General features: G+C 36.8%; 1 protein-coding gene across 3 annotated transcripts in view; it reads left to right on the top strand.

The window, feature by feature from the left end:
* LOC108715697 (DENN domain-containing protein 1B) overlaps nucleotides 1-20,558 on the top strand; it is a 106,811-nt gene that overhangs the window by 25,116 nt on the left and 61,137 nt on the right. For all 3 annotated transcript variants that reach the window (XM_018261090.2, XM_018261089.2, XM_018261091.2), the window contains exons 3-5: nucleotides 5,269-5,312; nucleotides 15,162-15,211; nucleotides 16,132-16,251. In XM_018261090.2, the coding sequence (XP_018116579.1) occupies nucleotides 5,269-5,312; nucleotides 15,162-15,211; nucleotides 16,132-16,251 (214 nt within the window). The remainder of the gene's footprint in view (nucleotides 1-5,268; nucleotides 5,313-15,161; nucleotides 15,212-16,131; nucleotides 16,252-20,558) is intronic.

The raw sequence follows: 20,558 nt of genomic DNA, 5'->3' as shown, positions 1-20,558 counted from the left end.
CTAACTGGGTTATGGAGGATCAGTAAGTTATATTTTATTAAAAACAGGAGAATCAAGGACCTTAAAGTGCACTGACAAAAGCAAAGCCACATCATGCTTTGCAAATTAAGATATTTATCAAAAACCAAAATAGTATAAACACTGTATTTTTTTGTATCATTTGTACAAGTTAAATATGCCATGTAAAACGGAAATGTTTTCTCAAAGATAAAAAGGAAGTAAATCAACTCAGAGTGAAGTTACACGCAACTTGCAGTCTTTATTACTCATCTGAAATAACAATTGGGCATTAGATCCTGGAGCTCTCCAAAATTCCTTTATCTGTAGTATCCTAAAATAAAAGTTGGATAAAGCAATAGATAGCTCAGGAATTTTATGCTTGTTGCCCTTATCAATAACAATCTTGATTTCCCAGTACTGGGGGTCACTATTGATTACAGTATTCAATAACAGTAATTCACCTTTAAATCATCTATCTGTATAATGTTGACGGCATTATTCTTTTTAATATTTATTTATTGTGGTTTAGTGTTTTGATTTTTTTTATTGTTAAATGACTACTGTCATGGTAAAATTGTTTCACCCACCAGAGGTGTGAGCTAATAGTCATTGGGCCGTGAGTTTGGGAGGCCATGTTAGGACAAAGTTATCAATATTCAAATTCAACTTTTAGCAGAAAACTTGGCATCTAAAAGCAGGCAAATTCATGCAGAAGTCAATGAGTTGTATTTGCAAAACGCAAGCTATTTTGTGATGTGATTTCTCTGTGTTTTGTTTTCATATTTAACTCAAGTTTCAAGTTTCTTTAATATGGTAAATACTGCGCATTTGAGTTTTGCATGAAAATATACCTCAAAAATCTGATTTGTTAATTTTGCACATGTGACATTGGATCGGGGCAGACTTCCTCCAACTCACTAGAAGCATTTTCAGACTATTGTAATTAAAGGGCATGTAAAGGCAAAAAAATAAAATCCCATTTTTACTTTCTTTAACGAAAAAGAAACCTATCGCCAATATACTTTAATGAAAAAAATGTGTACCATTTTTATAAGAAACCTGACTGTGTGCAGTGTAATTCTCCGTTCATTTACTGCTGTGGATAAGCATTGTCAGTCACTAACTGCTGAGCAGGGAAACAATCATACTTATGAACAGCAGGGGGAGCCCCCGCTCAAGCAGCTTTGTTTGTTTCCCTGTAGAGCAGTCGGCGACTGTGTAGAGATTTGTATTGGATTTTATTTTTGCCTTTACAGTTTTCAACTCCAGCTGCAAGGACAAAGATCATGGAGCCAGGTTTAAAAAGATAAACTGGGATTCTATTTGGAGGATTATTTTGCTACAGTCACTGGTTCTGCAGAGTTGGAGAAAGTTTGTATTAAACAATACAAAAACTATAAAATCCACATTAGATTACATGACAAGACAGGACCCAGTGCACTCTGCCTATTCTGGTTATTAATCAGTCTTGCTGTATCGGCTTCTGGCAGATATTTGACTTGTGCTGTTTTGATAATTTATGACGATCCCTAAGCAACCCAGACCACACTGAGCATGTGCGTGTCTTGGTCTTGCATAGATGTTTAACAAAGTTACAAGATGGTGACCCCATGTGGCCAACTTTGAAACCATAAATCATTTGTTTGATTAGGCTTGTGGTGCAGTAAGTTCATGTTTATGTTTAGTATACAAAATATACAAAAAAACAGCATTTCTAGCCTTATTCTGTTTTAGACTTTATTTCCCTTTTAACTTTTTATTGAGCCACTGCAAAATCACTGCCATCTATTGTCGCCACTTGTAAGAGACACGGGAGAAGGATGTCCCTGTCCTGTAAAGTGTACTGTTAAAGTAATTTTATTGCGGGTATATGCAACTTTGTACAGGCAGCAAATATGTGCATTCTAGGAAGTTTTTTTAGCCACAATTACAATTACAATATAAACAAAAGTATAGTTTCTGAAGCAAACACAGCAATTTTACCAGTGCAGGGCATTATATTTTAATTACTATAAAACACTTTCATTTTTTGTTGTTACTGTACATTTAAACTGTTATTGATTGGGAAGTACCGATGAGTCGACTAATTTATCTTATTAATACGTTTTTTCCTCTGAAAAGTAGTGTTTCTTTTTGGTGTTTGGACTCTCTTTTTCTCTTTCTTCACATTTTCATATGAAGCTAATGGAGTAGCTTTAAATTGTATAAAGTAAAATTATTCTTGCATATAATATGGGAAAATCAAATGCATTTATAATATACGGTAAACACTAATGGCACATTTGGATAACTTGTGTCTGGAGCCCAGAATGAGTGCTTTGGAGTAGGAAGGTAGGTTACTAATAAATAGAACTTGTAACAGGAAAGGGCCATATTTCTTTATAGCAATCTAAATGATCATTTAGCATATTATTTGGTAATTTATATTAGCTCTTTATGTGCAGCATCTAACTTGTCACCCTCAGTATTGCACATGAATTGTCCTCTGAGAGACCATTGCAAACCATTTCTTGTTAACTTTGGGCAGCAAAGGGAAGAAAAAAGCAGGGGATGATTTTATACCACAGAGGTGGACTGATGCTCTCCTTATACAGAGCTTCTTTATTACTATTCTATGAGGGATAGTACAATACAGTCAGTCAGCCTTTATTCATCTTATCTCTTTAGAGTTGTTAAAGGATTTTAATATAAAATAAAAGCTAGCGAGATATGCTGATATTTGTGTGATATGGTTGCTTAGCCTGCATACCAGACAGCTGGATTGAGTGTCAATTGGGAATACATACAGTATTGTGCTTGTCAAGCTTTTCATTAAAAAAAAATAATAAATAACACAATTATAAACAAAAAAATAATCACTTGAAATTAAACAATCTATTTAAGAATACAAAAGTCAGTTAAAGTAAAACCGCTTCATCAAACTCTCATTCACATTTTTATCTTATTTATCACTAAATTAACTTGAAAAAAATGTGGTGTGGCCAAAGATTAGTTAAAAATGCGGGAAAATCCAAAGTGTACGATTTTTTTGGAATATCGCACGAAAATCACACTTTTTTTGGATTATTGGACGAAATGCAGTGCAGATCATATCTTTCAATTGTAAAAGGAACATCTGCCATTGAGTTCTACATGACCTCCAAAAATTTTTCTACTCAACTGCTGCAGTCTATACAGGCCTGTCAAAAAAGGGCCAAGGTGCTGGAATATAGCCCCCAACTCCAAAGGGCACTCAGATCAAAAGTTCAAAAATATATTTCCAGTCAATACTTAAAGTTAAAAAATTACTCTTTATTTATCATAAATATTAAAAAGTAGGCATACAGACCAATTGATGCTCCGCCTTACGCGTTTCGCACCCATAGGCACTTATTCATAGGCATGCCTATGAATAAGTGCCTGTGGGTGCGAAACGCGTACAAAAAGTTTAAAGCCCTGTCTAAATGATTCAAGTAAATATGCAAGTGCATGTAATTTTGAAACAGGGTTTTTTTGTTACAAAGTTATGATCATAATATTGATAAGCCACCATACCACGTCAAGGTAAAACCCCACATGGTGGTCCCTAACTTATTTATCTTTAGTCATAGTAAAAAAGGAACATTACCTCTCTGTGTAGTAACAATTCTTTATGTAAACATCTCCAGTGCTTTGGTTTCAAACTCTGTGCTAAATCTTCCCCCGCCAACTGCTAAGCGGCTTTTAAGAGGGAGAGACTGCCTTAACCAACGCCCATTTTAGAAAAGTAGAAGTCAGGTGTTGTAATTAAAAACAAAGTAGAGTGATATGTGCAGTTGCACAATAGTGTGTATCCATGTGTAAGTGAAATGTGAAGGTGTGTATGGTAGTGGTAAGGGAAAGTGTATGTGTATTTGGGAGTATGTATGAAAGTAAGCATAGAATGAAAGGGTGTAGAAGAGAAATAAATGAAAGATACAATAAGTGTGTGTGTACATAGAAAAGTGTCTAATGGGACGTTGGTTTTTTCACGGCTAGATCCTCCCATGCCGCTAGCATCTATGGCTTTTAAGGGAGACAGATTGCACAAACCAAGGCACAACAAGTGAGGGGGACCACCAAAAGTAAAATTTTTTGTCCCTCTTTTTGCTTCCAAAATGTTGGGAGGTATGGCACTGTAAATCAGGGACTGATTTAAAATACTGGAGTGCGGTGGGGGGTGAGAGATGGTAAGACAGACAAGGAGATGAAAGTTAAAGAGGGGAGATAAGTATGGAAAGAGGTAGACAGAGATAGGGTGGGATATTGACACATGGCTTCCCATAAAAGTAACATTTAAATATAAAATAGTATATAAATGAAATGTTATATTAAAATGTAATAATTCTGGCAAACAGCCATTTGTTATTTGCATGAAGTTAGGAAAAGGGAAGATCAGTGTGAATTGTAAAAGAGGGAGCTGTAAGTACAAAACTTTGTGTTAAATGAAATGCTGCATACCATGGTGTAAAATATTGCATTCTGTACTGTATTGTAACCCAGACATGGTTATCAGTGTGACAAGTGACATGCCTGTTCAGAATCTTTTGTCACATTGTAACCACTTGAAGTGTCATGTTCGAGAACAGAGCTTCTATAAAAACAGATTAGCAATGGCTCCCATGTGTATTGTTTGAGGTTTTTGTATCAGCGGGACAAGCTCATAGAGACACTGGATACACTACTCACTCATTCAGCTTCTGAGAAGTCACTTTATCATCCACTACCACCTCCCATTTAAAGGTCTGAAATTTCCCTAATATTTGTCCCTTTAATAGAGCTCTGTGATGTGGTAGGACAAGTCAGGCATTAGTGTTTTGTCTATACCATATTACTTTCAACATAACTTGTTTGTAGAAATCAATTAGATATTTAGCACTATAAAACACTTTGGAGTTTTATTGCACTGGGTATTCAGTGCATTTTTACATTTTTATTTCTTAAGTTTCCAATAACCAATTCAATCTTCTCTCTCTCTCTCTGGTTATCCCTTTACATTGATTACTATAATGTAACTGTGCCTTGAAAGCTATAAAGCTAATCAGTTGTTATTATGTCTTTATATGCTACTAACTTACATATACTTGTCTAGGTATGCGTGTATCTACATACATATAAATGTTCTAGTAATGCATGCAATTTTTTTACAACGTATCTGCAAATAGTTGTGGCTAATATATGTCTGCCACAGAAATAGTTAATATTAATGCCCCTGGTGGCTGCATTCTGTCCTCACTGTTCTGATTAATGCTTCCTGTCAATTATTTACAGACCCAGTCTTGCTGTGGAAGTTCCCAGAGGATTTCTCTGACCAGGTCGGTAACATCACAGAGAGATTTGATTTTGTTAGCATTAAACCCCAGCGTGGAGCAGTGGATGTAATGATATGTTCAGCCTTCAGCCTCTGAATGCATCTCTGGGGTACTGCAGGAATTGGCCCTTGCGTGTATATAATAATATATATTTGAGTGCATGTAATATATACAATGTTTTGCAAAAGTATTTTGACCCTTAACAAATTCTTTCTCTTTTATTCAATAGCAAACCCAACACCAAAATCTTACTGTGTTTTTATTTTCATTTTGCATGCCCTCAAACGTAAAATAAATAAATAGATAGAGATATATATATATATATATATATATATATATATATAATATATATATATATATATATATATATATATGAAATCAGCACCAAGGGTCTTGAAGTGAAAAAACTTGTATTATTACATAATAATAATACAAGTTTTTTCACTTCAAGACCCTTGGTGCTGGTTTTTTGATTTCATTATATCTAAACCTTTTCCATGCACATGGGCATGGCTTTTTGGTGAGAGGTGCTGTGTGTGTGTGTGTGTGCAGAAAAATGCTGTTTGCATAAGTATTCTTTACAATCTTTAGTCTATGCTGATGAAGAGCAGGCCCATAACATGTATGTATGTATATTTTTATTTGTAAAGTGCTCCTTGAGGGCAAAGCACTGTACAACAAAACAATAAATTAGTAGTAACAAACAAGGGGTCATTGGAATAAAAAGTAACAATAAGTGCATTATTAGAATACAATTCACATAAATATAAAATATAATTAAAATGCAGATTAAGTGCCCAGTGTAAAGGAAACAAAAGGCTAGAGGACCCTACCCCGTAGGGCTTACAGTCTAAATGGGAGGGTAACATACATACACAATTCAGAGGTTTAATAAGGTGCTGTGGGTTACAGTTTGTTACACTGTTATACAAGTGCCAGTTCAGGTGTTATCCAGGTGCTCCCAGGGGTAGTCTTTGAGTTTTGTTTTAAAAACATTGAAGGAGGATTCTCTCCTGAGAGATTCAGGAATGGCATTCCAAATATAAGGAGTCGCAAGAGAGAAGGGTTAGATACGGGAAACAGCAGTAGTAGTGGGGGGTACAACCAAGCGGTTGCTCAGAGAGGAGCGGAGGTTTCGGACAGGAACATATAGAGAGACAAGAGATGAGATGTAGTTAGGTGCAGAGGAATGAAGGGCTTTGAAGGTTATGAGGAGGAGTTTATAAGTTATTTTTTGTTTTATAGGAAGCCATAATAAAGACTTCAGCAGCGGAGGGGCCTGTACCCTTTTGGATGAGAGGAGGATAATTCTTGCAGCAGTGTTTAATACAGACTGTAGAGGGGAGAGATGGGAGTTAGGGAGGCCAGTTAGTAGAAGGCTACAGTAATCTAGTCTGGATAGGATGAGAGCATGCATGAGCGTCTTGGATGTATCAGGTGAAAGGAAGGGACGGATTTTGGCAATATTGAGTAAGAAAAAGTGACAGGTTTTAACAGTGGTGTTAATATGAACAGAGAAGGAGAGAGGGGAGTCAAAGATTACCCCCAGACAGAGAGCTGAGGATTAATGAGCATGCCATCAATAGAGAGAGTAAATAGGGGAGTAGGACCAGGCTTAGGTGGAAAGATGATAAGTTCAGTTTTTGTTAGGTTGAGTTTGAGGTGGCGCTGGTTCATCCAATTTGAGATAGCCAGGAGGCAGTTAGAGATCTGAGCCTCTGTTTCAGCTGTTAATGAAGGGGTGGATAAATATATTTGGGTATCATCAGCATACAGATGATAATTAAAGCCAAATGAATGGATGAGATCTCCCAAAGACAGAGTGTATAGGGAGAACAGCAGCAGACCAAGTATGGAGCCTTGCGGCACCCCCACATTAAGTGGAACTGGAGATTAGGTTTTGTTATCATAGGAGACAGTGAATGATCGGTTAGAAAGGTAAGAAGAGAGCCAAGATGCAGCCTGGTTACGGATGCCGAGCGAATAGAGAATCTGCATCAGGAGAGAGTGATCAACTGTATCAAATGCAGATGATAGGTCAAGGAGGAGAAGGATGGAGAAGTGACCTTTGGCTTTGGCAACCTGAAGATCATTTGTAACTTTGCTCAAAGCAGTCTCACCTTAATAACATGATGCTTTTACCAATTTACATCAACCAATTTACATCTAATGCATGCTTTCACATAGTTCTCTGAATAGTTCCTTCTATGTTGCTATCATCTATATTGACCAATGATTAAAAATTCTGAAGCATAAGCTTTATTCCAACTAACCTGAGAATTCTAGGAAAATCTGCTTGAAAGAAAGCCCAAAACCACTTCTGAACAATCTACAAGTTGGGAGATGCTTACTCCAATTGTTTTAACGCTGCTATTGATGCACAATGTAACTGTACAAAATTTTAAAGGGTGGGACTAAATACTTTTACAATTAGCAAATTCATGTTATTTATAAGAATGTTATATCACACGAAGAACTCATTTTGAGGTATAATGCGTTAAAATAAATATATGAGAGAGATGGGTTTGATAATCAGTAAATTAAGAGATTTATATCAATTAAAAAAATATACTTTGTTCATTTCATTGTCAGACTGCAGTACTGTTTGCTTCCTATAAAGGTTTTAGAATTGCTTTTCAAGAAAGGGGCTTGACTGAGCAGTGAAGTCTACAATGTGGCAGCTCCCGAGAATGTACCCCAATATCTTCAGTATATTAAAAGTTCAGGGATACAGACTGAATACAAAATGGAAACAACCAGTTGTGATAAGCGTTGGTCAGTTGGAATGCATAATGCAAATAACTATTGGTTTATACAACATCAGCCTAAATGCTGGAAATTGTCATATTTAAGAATATAAAAATGAATACTCTCCCAAACAAGCCCTTTACAAGCAATCAAATAAATTAATTTATACTTGCATGGATCTTCTGCATTGTACAAGGACCTGGCTACATTGTTACTGATGTAAAATGTAAAAAAATCCTTTAATATTGCGTATATACTTAATTTTAAGTTGGCTTATGTAATGTTATCCTGTTTTTCAATTTTCAATCAAACTTCATAGAAAAATAAAAGTTACAGAATAAATACCAGGGATGTAGTGGCTCTTTGCATCATGATGCAGTGTGCTATAATATAATGCAGTACTAGAAGAAAATACAAAATAATTGATAGTTCATAAAAGGAGAGAGGTTAAAAGTGCAGGTTGGAGATTTAGAATGGAGATTTTGTTTTTCTTTTATTAGGAGGGGGCTATTGGAAACAACATAAGCATATGGCACCAGCCAAGTCCCCCCCTAACCACCCTCTTTTGTCTGCCAAAAGTCCCTTTGTCTGAGTCTCATTGTTTCTGGGACTTATTGACAGTTGTAGAACGCAGCTCAGGACACGAGGGATACACGCCACCCCGGGGAGAGCCACAAGCGTGGATTATGGAAATATGAATTGATCTTTAAAAGAAGACCACCACCCCGCCCCTTCTGCTGCAGAAAATACAATGAAATTGAAAAAAAGACCGCTGCATGTTGTGAAAACCAAGAATGGGCTGGGTTCTCACCCTTCCCAGCTGTTGGTAAAAATAAAAAATAAAATGTAGCATTTGTACATTATAAGGCTTCCTGAAAAGACAGAGGATAATGAACCTACTTGTTAGACATATTCTAAAATAATGTATGCGCTGTGGTTTAATCCCATTACATCCAGGAGCTGGCTTAATAATGCAGTGAAAGTTGCCAGCAGGTTTCAAAGATTCAGTCAGTCAGACTTGGTGAAGGGAAAGAATTTCATGTAAATGTATGCACACAGTGTGTGTGTGTGTGTGTGTGTGTGTGTGTATGGAAATGCCAGTATATGTTGCTTTTGTGTGTGTACATGGAACGGAGCTCAAAGTATTCTAGACCATTTTAATCAAGATTTTGCCTATGTGCAGAGACAGAAGGGTAAACTTTTGAATAGGTGTGCAGTGATCAGTATTGTCAGCACATGTGTCACGGTAAACTGTAAGGTAGGCAAGCATTGGTTCCTAAATTCATATCATGAAAATGATCATGCTTGGAACAGAATAATTATTTTAGGTTGTAGTTTTTTTGCCTTCATAAAATAGTATGTTTTATTGTAAAATGTAAATGCTCTCTACATTATACATTATACATGCTTATACATTAAAATGTTATTGTAAAATATAGAGACGAGGGAGACAGGGAATTTGACTGATTTTAAATCAGAAGAGGAAATATAAAAATTTGGTGTCTCTGCAAGTGTCCAAGCAATGAGAAAGATCAATGTATTGTATGCTACTGTTCTTCGTGAATTGTTAGTAATTTAGGAATGTATGATCAGTGAAAAGATATTCAAGCGCTTAAAACAAATCTAAACGAATCCTGAATTGTAATTTTTTTTGTGCAAAGCTGCAAATTCATACAGTGAGTTGTTCTGCAAGAAGGAACTATAGAGACACCTCATGGCTAATGAGAGAACGCAGTATTATTGTAACATGTATGACATTCTGCCTGAGGAAGATTAATATTAAACCTGAAACAGAGTATGATGTGTGTGTGTGTGTGTGTGTGTGTGTGTATATATATATATATATATATATATATATATATATATATATATATATATATATATATATATATATATTGATAAAGGTGAAAGGGTGTACACAAGTGTCATGTGAAATTAATACATTTTGCTGTTTTAAATTTAATGCAATAGAGTCCTGTTCCTTACCGAACACATCTCCCTTATCTGTGGCAAAAAAATCCTACCAGGTTTGTTTTATGTTTAAATTTATGAATGATGGTGTGCAGATCCAAATCACCGAAAAACCCCTTATCCAAAAAAAACAGCAAAAACAGCCTATTGGGTTTATTTAATGTTTATATGATTTTCTAGTAGACTTAGGAGCAGATTTACTAAGGTTCAAATGGTAAATTCATATTTTAGAATTTTTTTTTGGTCAAACTCACAAATTCAAATTTAAAACCACCAACTCGAATTTGATTTCAAATGTGAAATTTATCACACGTCGACCCTAGAAACAGTTCTAATTCTCCACCTAAAACCAGACAAGTTCATGTAGAAGTCAATTGAACTATTTGTTGTTGGTAGCAGTGACGAGCCAAGTTTCGCTTCGAAATATATGGCCCCATAGACTCCAATGGGAGAAAAAAAATGTCACATCAAAACAATTTGAGTCTTTTTGCGGAGTAATACTCGATTCGAATTCGATTCGAGTTTTAGGTTTGGGACTATCTGATTGAATTTTAGACGTTCCCATTTTTTCATAAATAACATACCATTCGAATTGTTAATAAAATCAAATAAATAAGAGTTTAAAAAAATTCACAGTACTTAACCTTTGATAAATAAACCCCATAATGTATGAAGATTCAAATTACGGAAAGATCCGTTATCCGGAAAGCCCCAGGTCTACCTGCCAATAACTTTCCTTGACCTGTGTCTTAGAACTAAAAATGATGGCGTGACGTGTGCATTTGTCCTCTTTTCTCTATACATAAAGGCATAATCAGATCTAACAATATCAATAATCCAGTGGGTGCAGTTTGATCTTTATGATCAGTTTCATCCTTTTTTTTTTGTCCAACGGAAAAATAGCATGCCTTGTTATTTCCTAGATATCATTCTGTGTGGTTTACCTAGCTAAGGAAAGACTTAAGTAGTTTGTGTCCCTGCAGTTTGTCATATGATTTGTTGCCCATGTATTTTACCAATGTTATAGTTAGACTGGCCAGTGACCTTCTTTCGGGCAGATGGCCAGCCACCTCCCTTAGTGAGCTGGCTATATTGACAGCAGACATTCTCTGCACACTGAAAGTGCACCGATTTATTTACAAGGGAAAGTGTTATGCACTCTGCTGTAAACCTTGTGAGTGAATGCGGGTGTATTGTAGGTGCAGCTACCTGAGCAGACAGAAAGATTACTATGTGTATACATAATGCTCCTATGCATACACTCACTTTCTGTACTGGGAAATCTCAGCAGGGTTACAGCAGAGCATGCATAAAAAGCGTGAGCAGCATTTGCACAGTGTGTATACTTGGGGGCAAATTTACTTACCTTCGAAATTGCACCAGCGTTGGCTTCGCCGCACTTCGGCAGGCGTGGATTCGCCAGGGCTGCGCAAATTACCGATCGATGCGAAGTTGTGCTAGCGATGTTATGATCAGCGGTTCGAAGTTACGCTAGCGATGGCAAATTAGCATACGTGTGCAGTTGGCCGTATATGCAGCAGCAAACACATTACACTACACAAGGCCAGGCAACCTTAATAAATGTATTCTAATACCCAACACATGTGCCCACAGTATAGTTTAGGTGCCATATGTTATCAAATGTAGTGGGGAAGGAGGGTACCCTAAAAAAAAATTCGCTCTTTTTCAGCCTATCACCCTATAAAAAGTAAAAGACGCCCGTGTTTTTTTTTTTTGACCATCCCTATCTACTCTATTGCAATTCACCTGGTCTGAGGTGGCCAAGTAAAGTCTGGCCCAAGAGGTAACGTTCACGAAAATCTGCAACTTAGAGAATTAGCGTAGTTACGTCCCTTAGCCAGAGCGCAACATCGCCTGGCGTAAGGGTACAAAGTAGTGCTATAGTAGGTGTACTTCGCTAACAAATTATGCCAGCACCTGTTAGTAAATCGGCAAAGTGCCAAAATGATGTCACACTGGCGAATTTTCGCTAGCGTTAGCCACTTCGCCCTTTAGTAAATTTGCCCCTTGAAAAACAGTTTATCAAAGGTCGAATTTCGAATTCATGTACATTTTTATTCAAGAAAAAATTTGAATGTCTAATATTCGATCAAATGGTTCCGACCCCAAAAATTTGAATAATATTTGATTCATACGAATCAAGTTTTTCTCCCGAAAAAAAACTTGAATGTCAAGGAGGCTATTAACATCTCCAAATGGCTCAACAGACCTTTGCCATTAACTTGAACATGAACTCAGCAGGTTTAAGGTGGCGAATATATGATAAATCTCACATTCGAATTTACATTAGAATAGGGGGATTAAAATTTGAATTTGTGAATTCGAAATTATCATTCGACCCTGGATAAATCTGCCCCATAATGTAGTATTTGCTCTGACCCACACTGTGCAAACAAGTTTTAAAAACTGTTCTCTTTTGAACAATTGTCCTTTTCTGTACATTAATAGGCTCATTCCTGCAGAATCTGAAGGGTTTGTGATGCTAGTTTGCAGCTAATGAGGCAGCTCACTGGCATTTAGTTGACCTTTCAGATGTTATTTTTTTGGATGCATACAATTTATACAACTGGAAATGCAATCAATTGGGCTGCGGACATACAAGAGAATAATGTGTAATTTGGTCACATTTGGTACCATCCCAGGCTACCTAAGGCCTGCTTTTAGGTTACTAAGAACAATGAAGGGTGACTCCAGACAGCCTTGTAAGGAAATAATGGAAAAGTAAGTATTTGGTGCAAGTAATCCTGCTGCCTACTTGTGAAGGGGAGGATACAAATGCTGTTAGGATCCTTATGTTCTCTTCTTAGTGGGGAACCTTTTCATCCACTGGTAAAATCCCTATCATGGCTGCCTGTTGAGCAAAGAATATCATATAAAATACTTTTGCTAACATTCAAAGCTCTTCACTACTTTGTTCCTCGCTACATTTCTTCAATTTTCTCCTTGTATTCGCCTGACCGTCTTCTCCACTCCTCTCAGAGCCACTGTTACACCATCCACACCCAATGTTAACGCTCGTCTTAAACCTTTCTATCTTTCTGCTCCTTACCTCTGGAATTCTATCCCTGAGTTCCTCCGTAAGGAGTGCTCTCTTAATAGCTTAAAGAAAAAACTCAAATTCTGTCTTTTGGAGTGCTATAACATTATTTTATCTAGACTAGTCCTGTGCTTAATGGCCAGTGCCCAATCCTTGTGTATATTTTGCCCTCCAATTTGTGTGTGTATGCTATCCACCCAGTTAGACTATAAAGCTGCCCACATACATGTACAGTGTGTTGTATTCAGCTGTAGTATCAGAATGGGGAAAAAAAGCCAGATGAACCCTTCATTATTCTCATATATTGAGCTTCATTAGGCGGCCTGGTACCTAGGCTCATACTATATGGCATTTTGACTGATAAGACCAATTGGTTGTATCAATGCAATTTAGCTATTTGTGTGTAGCTAAATATATTAATAATCAGCCATTTTTAACAAAATGAGCATTATTTATATGTAGTGCAAGAGTACTCGCATACTTTCAGGAATACAGAGGGGTTAAGTGGCTCCTGATGAAATTGATACTTGTTCGAATTAGATAGGGCCCTTAGATTGTAAACTCCAATAGGGCAGGAGCTTGTGTGTATGATAAACAATCTCTGTAAATTGCTGTGTAAATACTGTATGTTAATGTTATACAGTATACTGTATAAAGAATAATAAATAACAATAATGCTTGCTGCTGCTGACCTTGGTAGTGGTGTGGAAAATATACATATATTTATATAAGTATATCCTTAATATTAATATCTTAAATAATACAATGAAAGGCAAGCACAAAATGGCATGTAAAACATTGGGAATGTTTATGATTATCTAGATATTTGGATTTTATTGGGGATGGTTTTAGTGACACCTTAGTGTAATGTAACAACTAGATGAAAAACCTCCTTCTGGCTGCTTGACTAACCCAGTGAATTTTGTAATTGAGATAGCACTTGGAAAATGCTTGTCACAAATCACATAAGTAAGGGGACCGGGATCTCTCCATGTGACTGGGAATTTCCTGTGGTAGCCATATGGCTTTATTAAAAGAGAAGCTCAGCATGAGTGTGAGAATTGCAGCTTCCCTTCAGAGACCTGCTTTAAAATTCACCCTGAAGTTCCTTTCTGTAGGACTCAGCAGTATATTAGAGACACAGAATGGAAAGATACATCCCTTTAACCTTTTTTAAAATCACCCGTTAAAAAAAACATTTCCTCCTCAGTCTGGGCTGCTTGTTCATTCAGGATTTATTCTTATTTTCTGTCTTATCTTAAGCATTTGTGTTGCTTTACTGCTTTGACCTCTGACAGCTATATTTAAATGCCAGCTTGACTGGGGCTGGTGCTTCTATCAGCAGGAAACTGCACTGGCCCAGGGTTATACCAGTGAGCACCACGGAGCGATCTTCTTCCTCCTTCTTCTCGCGGCTGCGCATGTGCAGTAGAACGAAAATCGGAACTTTAACTAAAAAGTCGGCTATTTTGCTCAACTGAGCATGCGTCTGCCCCGGGAAATTTGAAGACAGAAGTGGATCTCTCCATAGTGCTCACTGGTATAATGTGTTGTAGCCCCCTTGCACACCCTGACCTTCAACAATTCAGCGCCTGGAGCACGGTGTTGGAGGGATCGGCACCCTCCTCAGCAAACTATCCAAGAAAACACTGGCACTCGAAGGCTAGCAAAAGCAGGGTTATACCCTTGCGTTTTTATTCTGCAAACGTGCAACGTTTCGGGGATGAGACCCCTTCGAGTGCCAGTGTTTTCTTGGATAGCTCACTGGTATAACCCAGGCCCGGTGCAATTTTCTGCTGATAGGAGCACCGACCCGGGTTTCTGTTAAGTAACTACAATTACTTGGGGGTGCCTAACATTTGTGCTGCAAGCCTTTCCTTCTCCTTTAAGCTATAAAAATGTATGCCATTCTTTTAATACTGCTAATATGTGGAGCCTCCCACAACCTACTGGAAAACAGAAATGCATACTTCAAGTGCATGATATAGAAAAACTGTAATACCTGTAAATGTTAATTGAAAATACATACTTTCAAAATATGTATTGATATCTAATTCCTGTATTTCATTTTGTAGGATCTTCTGAGCATGGTGCCAAAGTTTTGCTTTCCTTTTTCCATCGAAAGGTAAATATTGGTATATTCGTGTGTGCAAGGGTAAAATACAAAGATTTGACTGCCACCTTAGAGTCAGGAAGGAATACTTTTCCTCTCTAATTGGAAAGGCTTCTGCTTTATGTAATGCTACATATCTCTGCATCATTTATTGAATGCGTTTGTTGATGTGATACCTTTTCAAATTATGGGCAACCTCTGTTTCTCCACATCTTATTAATCTACAATTTCCAGCACACCCTGACAGTTCAGAGTGCATATAAAACATACAGTATAGAGCAATGCAGCTTACCAAACCCTTAAATAATGTTTCATTTACAGTATAATCTGTGCTTGTATGTATCGCTTTTTTTCATATACGCACTGTTTTTCATTGTTGTGCAGTGGCACACGGCTTTTTACTCCTTGCTGAAACTTGTGAATAAACTGGCTGTGTTGCATAATCACATTATATATTTGTGCTATATAATTAGAAAGTTATGCAGGGTTCTTAAAACTATATGTGGGAAATGTAATAAAACAAGAGAACCTTTTTTTACACACACAAGAATAAAAATATACATGTCGCAATGTAAAAAACTTATTGCATTGCGCATCTTAATAGCGCATTACCATCTTTTAAGGGCTTGAATGTGGCGTAAACTTTTGGAGCAAACTTTTTCATTAAGAAATGTTCTTACATACACTGCACACTATCGCAAACTATAACATTTGCAATCACTATCCTACTGTCAGTTTGCAAAATGTTCGCAAAGGCAAATTTGTTTGCAATAAGAACATTTGCATTGCGAATGAATTGTGGGTGATTTTTCCGTTAGCGACCAATATTATATTCCCCTATAGATAGATTCCCATATATATATATATATATATATATATATATATATATATATATATATTGACACTTTATTTTTGTATTTTTTTCATTGCAGGGTGACTCAGTCTCAGATTGGACAGCATTTTACCTTTGTTCTAACAGATATAGAAAGTAAGCAGAGGTTTGGATTTTGCCGTCTGACGTCAGGAGGTAAAATCTGCTTATGCATCCTAAGGTAAATTAAACATTACTCAATTATTGCATATTAATTTAACAGTGTTATATGTGACATCCAGCAAACATAAGTTTTTACTTTGTAATTTAGAATTTCTGTACTATATGACAGTTCTCTGCTCTTGCATTGGTTCTATTTGCCAACTTTCCACCTACGGTATTACAGCATGAGGAATATGTTTCTATTAATGAGGCTGTCTGTGATTTTACTGTAAAGAGAAGTAGTCCAGTTTCCCATTCTGTGTCTGTAAACTCTTGCTTTTTTTTAATCATTTATTATTATTTTATGTTTATTTAGGACAACATGCATGTAATATTTAGCACTTTTTTATGTGTTAGTCACTTTGTTATGAGGTACAGTTCTTCTGGAGCAACAGCATGCTTTAAAGGAACAGAAACACCAAAAAAGTGTTTTAAAGTAATGAAAATATAAGATACAGTTACCCTGCACTGCACTGGTGTTTTTGCTTCAGAAACTCTACTATAGTTTATATAAGCTGCTGTGTAGCCATGGGGCAGCCATTCAAAGCTGAAAAAGGAGATTAGCTCTATAGCATACAACAGGATTCGTCATAGCTTATTTGTTATCTACTGTGTATCCTGTTCTTGAATGGCTGCCCCCATGGCTACACAGCAGCTTGTTTATATAATCTATAGTAGAGTTTTAAAGCAACCACTGCAGATTTTCTAGTGCAGGATAACTTTATCTTATATTTTCATTACTTTAAAACACTTTCATTTTTGGTGTAACTGTTCCTTTGATGGCCATACGGTACATTTGATGATGCAGCACATACTTATTAAGGCTGTGGGTACACACAGGCTATTGACTCCAGCTGTTTTCAGCCTGCATATTTTTGCAGACTGAGAGAAGCAGATCTGCTCAGTCATGCTCCATTGATTTGAAGCCGATCAGCCTGTGCGCAGTCACACAGAGCCAACAGCCTGTGTGTCCATAGCCTAAGGCAGTTACTGGTTATAAGCAGATACATGTGGTAGTAAAAGTCTCTTTATGAACTTATTTGGTCAGTTGATGCTTAAACAAAAGTTTACAAAGTTCTAACTATTAAAGATTTTTTATATCTTTATTATGGTTCCTTGGACATTTCTAAATAAAAAGTGGCCACTTCAAGCATTTGCACCCACATTTCTAATAAATACGTCCATACGACTTTTAGGTACCCACCCTATTCAAATTGACCTAAGCATAAGAGTATTAATGAAGTTTCTCTAGGCAGACATGAACGCTAGCGAAATGCTCGCACTGCCAAAGTAACGCTAGTCAAAATTCGTTATGAAATGCTCACATTGTCGAAGTAACGCTAGCGAAAATTTGCTATTTAGTGAATTTGCCCCTGTGTCTTTTATGACATGATCTGGGTGGAACTAGTTGGTCAAAAATGAATAAGCATTCAAATTATCCCTAGTGGCCATAATATCACAGTACTTCCTATCTCACTGTAGTTACCATACTCTCCTGCTCTTTCTTGGTTCTCAAACCTTCCAGTTTTTATGTTTTTATCCTTCATCTCAGTCATCTGCAGTCTCTCATTTTCCTCTATTCTTTCACAAGCCTCTTGCATTTTTTTACTTTCTCTTTTATTTGTAGACTTCTGCAAATTCTTCGCCCTTAACCATTATTTTCTCCGACTTCCCAATCTTCCTTTACAAACGTTCACTTTCTCCCTCCACCTATCGTGCCATTTTATCAACCAACAAATGTTTTCAATTTTCAGTCCTCTGTGCCCATATTCCAGACAGAAAAATCCCTTGCCCCCTCCACATATAGACGTCTGGACAGGAGGAAAGGCAGTTTCCCTTGCCCTTAAGATGTCAGCATGAGAGGTGAGGGTCCCTCACTAATTCAGAGCAGTAACTGTTCACCTGCCTTTTCTACACAGCCATTTCCTCTCCGTCACTTAACCTATGACTCTTTCAATTTAAAAAGTGTCCCAGGCAGTGGCACCCATGTGACACAGGAGCCTGAAGGGAGGCTGGGTTTGCTAATAACTAGCAGACTTGGGAATCCTTTCCAGAGGAAACACTTAGAATCTCCTTCTAATGAGCAATGAAATATAGGGAGGTTTGTTAGCATTGACAGGCCCTTCTGGAGCTGTATATTTCACACTAGGCCCAAAATCAGCAAACCCCTCACTTTCAGTATATAATGTTTAGAGGGGCCAACATCACACATTACTTGAAGTGGTACATAAAATATCTGACACTTCATTGGTAACTGTAAAAGATGCAGATTTGCCTGAAGAAAGGTACAAAGATTCTCCATTCTTAACTATGCACAAATATATAAACACATACATTAAATGCAGGAAATAAAGGCATTTATCTATATGAAGTGAAAAGGAAAGCTGCAAAATAACATCCTGTTTGAGTTGCCGCAGTGTCTTTTTCACTCAGTAGTATAAAAGGCATGGAAATCAGTTCAGTGAGGAAAAAGGAAAGGTGCCCCAAGGGTTAATTAATTACAAGAATTAATTAACTAATTCATAAATTAACCCTTTGGGCATTACGCTTAAAAATCTCTGTCTGTGTACAGTATTTGTTGTTATTACATTTCAGCCATAGCAAATTACGTTGTAGTATCAGAGATTGACAGTAGAAAATGGCGAGTGTGATTGCTAACTATGCATCTTTATCTTAAAGCTGTATGCAGACACACAAAATAAATAAATACTTGCATGTAAGCGCATGTACCAGTAATCAGACCTTTGCCTAACTTGCTTTAAAACTGGAATGCTAGCATATTTGTCTTGTATACAGAGTTGCTGTTTCATCAGTCCAGTACATGTATATTATAATGGCCCCCAGATAATGATCTGCTGCAGAGTTAGGGGCCAGCCTGACACAACATTGAAATGCATGACCTCTTCGGCACAGTGAAGTGAGGATCAGAATCCCTCTTTAGAAGGGACATAAATCTGCCGCCCTGAGGAGGTGGGAGATGCCCACACAGGGGACAGGCTATTTTTCATAAGCTAGTAGAAGGCAATATTCATGCAATAATATGATAAATGGCTTTGCACTGCAGTGAGGAGCACAGTGTCTTCTTGGGAAGATAAATCAGGGCTGGTCCTCCGCATTGCTACAAGATATTGTGTGTGTGTGTATGTGTGTGTGTGCTTGTACATTTTCTCTTTGCATGTCTTGTCTGTGAGTCTGTGCTGGTTAGTGTTTATACCTGCAGTTCCTATTTATATTTACAGATATGTCTTTGATAAAAGATTTTGCCATATTGACTAAACACATTGATTTGACTTTGGACTAGATATATGTGAATTTGTCCACATATATTTCACAGAAATGAATAAAAGTTTGAGAAAGAGTAAGAAAGACATTTATTTATGGAAGAGTGGAACCATGGATGGTGGGTTTCCACAGAGGTAATTTGTAAAATAGCATTTATAAAGTTACATAGTATAAAGGGGGCAACATCCACACATTTCAAAAGATGCACTTGATGGGTTAGTAGGGAGGAAAGGATTGATGTGGGCTCTAGTTCTTATAAAAGGCTTCTCTGTAGTTTATATTTTTCCCAATTCCCTGATTCCTGACAGAAATATTTCTTTGAGCAATCAAACAGCATTCTGTTTTGTGGAATGGTAGTATCCACTATCACCATGCTTCACCATGTAGATTGTGTTTGGGGAGAAAGGATTAGGATAATTGTTTCTAGCTATGAAATGAACCATTTCAGTGGGAAATATAATGGTGCTGTTATTCAGAATGCTCGGTACTTGAAGGTGGCAATGCTCAGGATGTTTCCCAGATAGAGGCCTTTCCGTAATTTGGATCACCATAAATAAATCTGCAATAATCACTTAAATATTAAATAGACTTGATAGGATTCATATAGTTTAGTTACCATCAAGTACAAAGTACTGTTTTGTTATTAGACAGATGATGAAATTTACCAAACTATGATAAACTGACTATTTAGTCAGACTACCCAGCAGTGTTTTTTTGTAGGCCTATGTTATTGTATACATTACATACAGGACTTAATGTATCACCTATTATGTATGTCAACTATATTTTTACAGCAGAAGAGATAACTTTGGATATAACAATTTCTGTTTTCCTATAAAGGTCCATTTCAGCACTCAAAATAATTTAATCCTTTCTCTACACATACAATTGGCATCAGGGATTAAGCATTCAGAAGCTTTTAAATTTTGCTGAGCGCTTATACCCCATTGAACGTATTAATATTCAACAGCACAAAGCCGTTAAATACATTCTAATGAACTGACACAAGTTCATATCAGCAGTTAAACAATTTCCATGCCTTTC

The sequence above is a fragment of the Xenopus laevis genome, chromosome 4S (assembly GCF_017654675.1).
Source record: "Xenopus laevis strain J_2021 chromosome 4S, Xenopus_laevis_v10.1, whole genome shotgun sequence".
Lineage (NCBI taxonomy): Eukaryota > Metazoa > Chordata > Amphibia > Anura > Pipidae > Xenopus > Xenopus laevis.
Note: the sequence above shows the minus strand (reverse complement) of the source record. Positions and strands in the feature narration are given on the sequence as shown.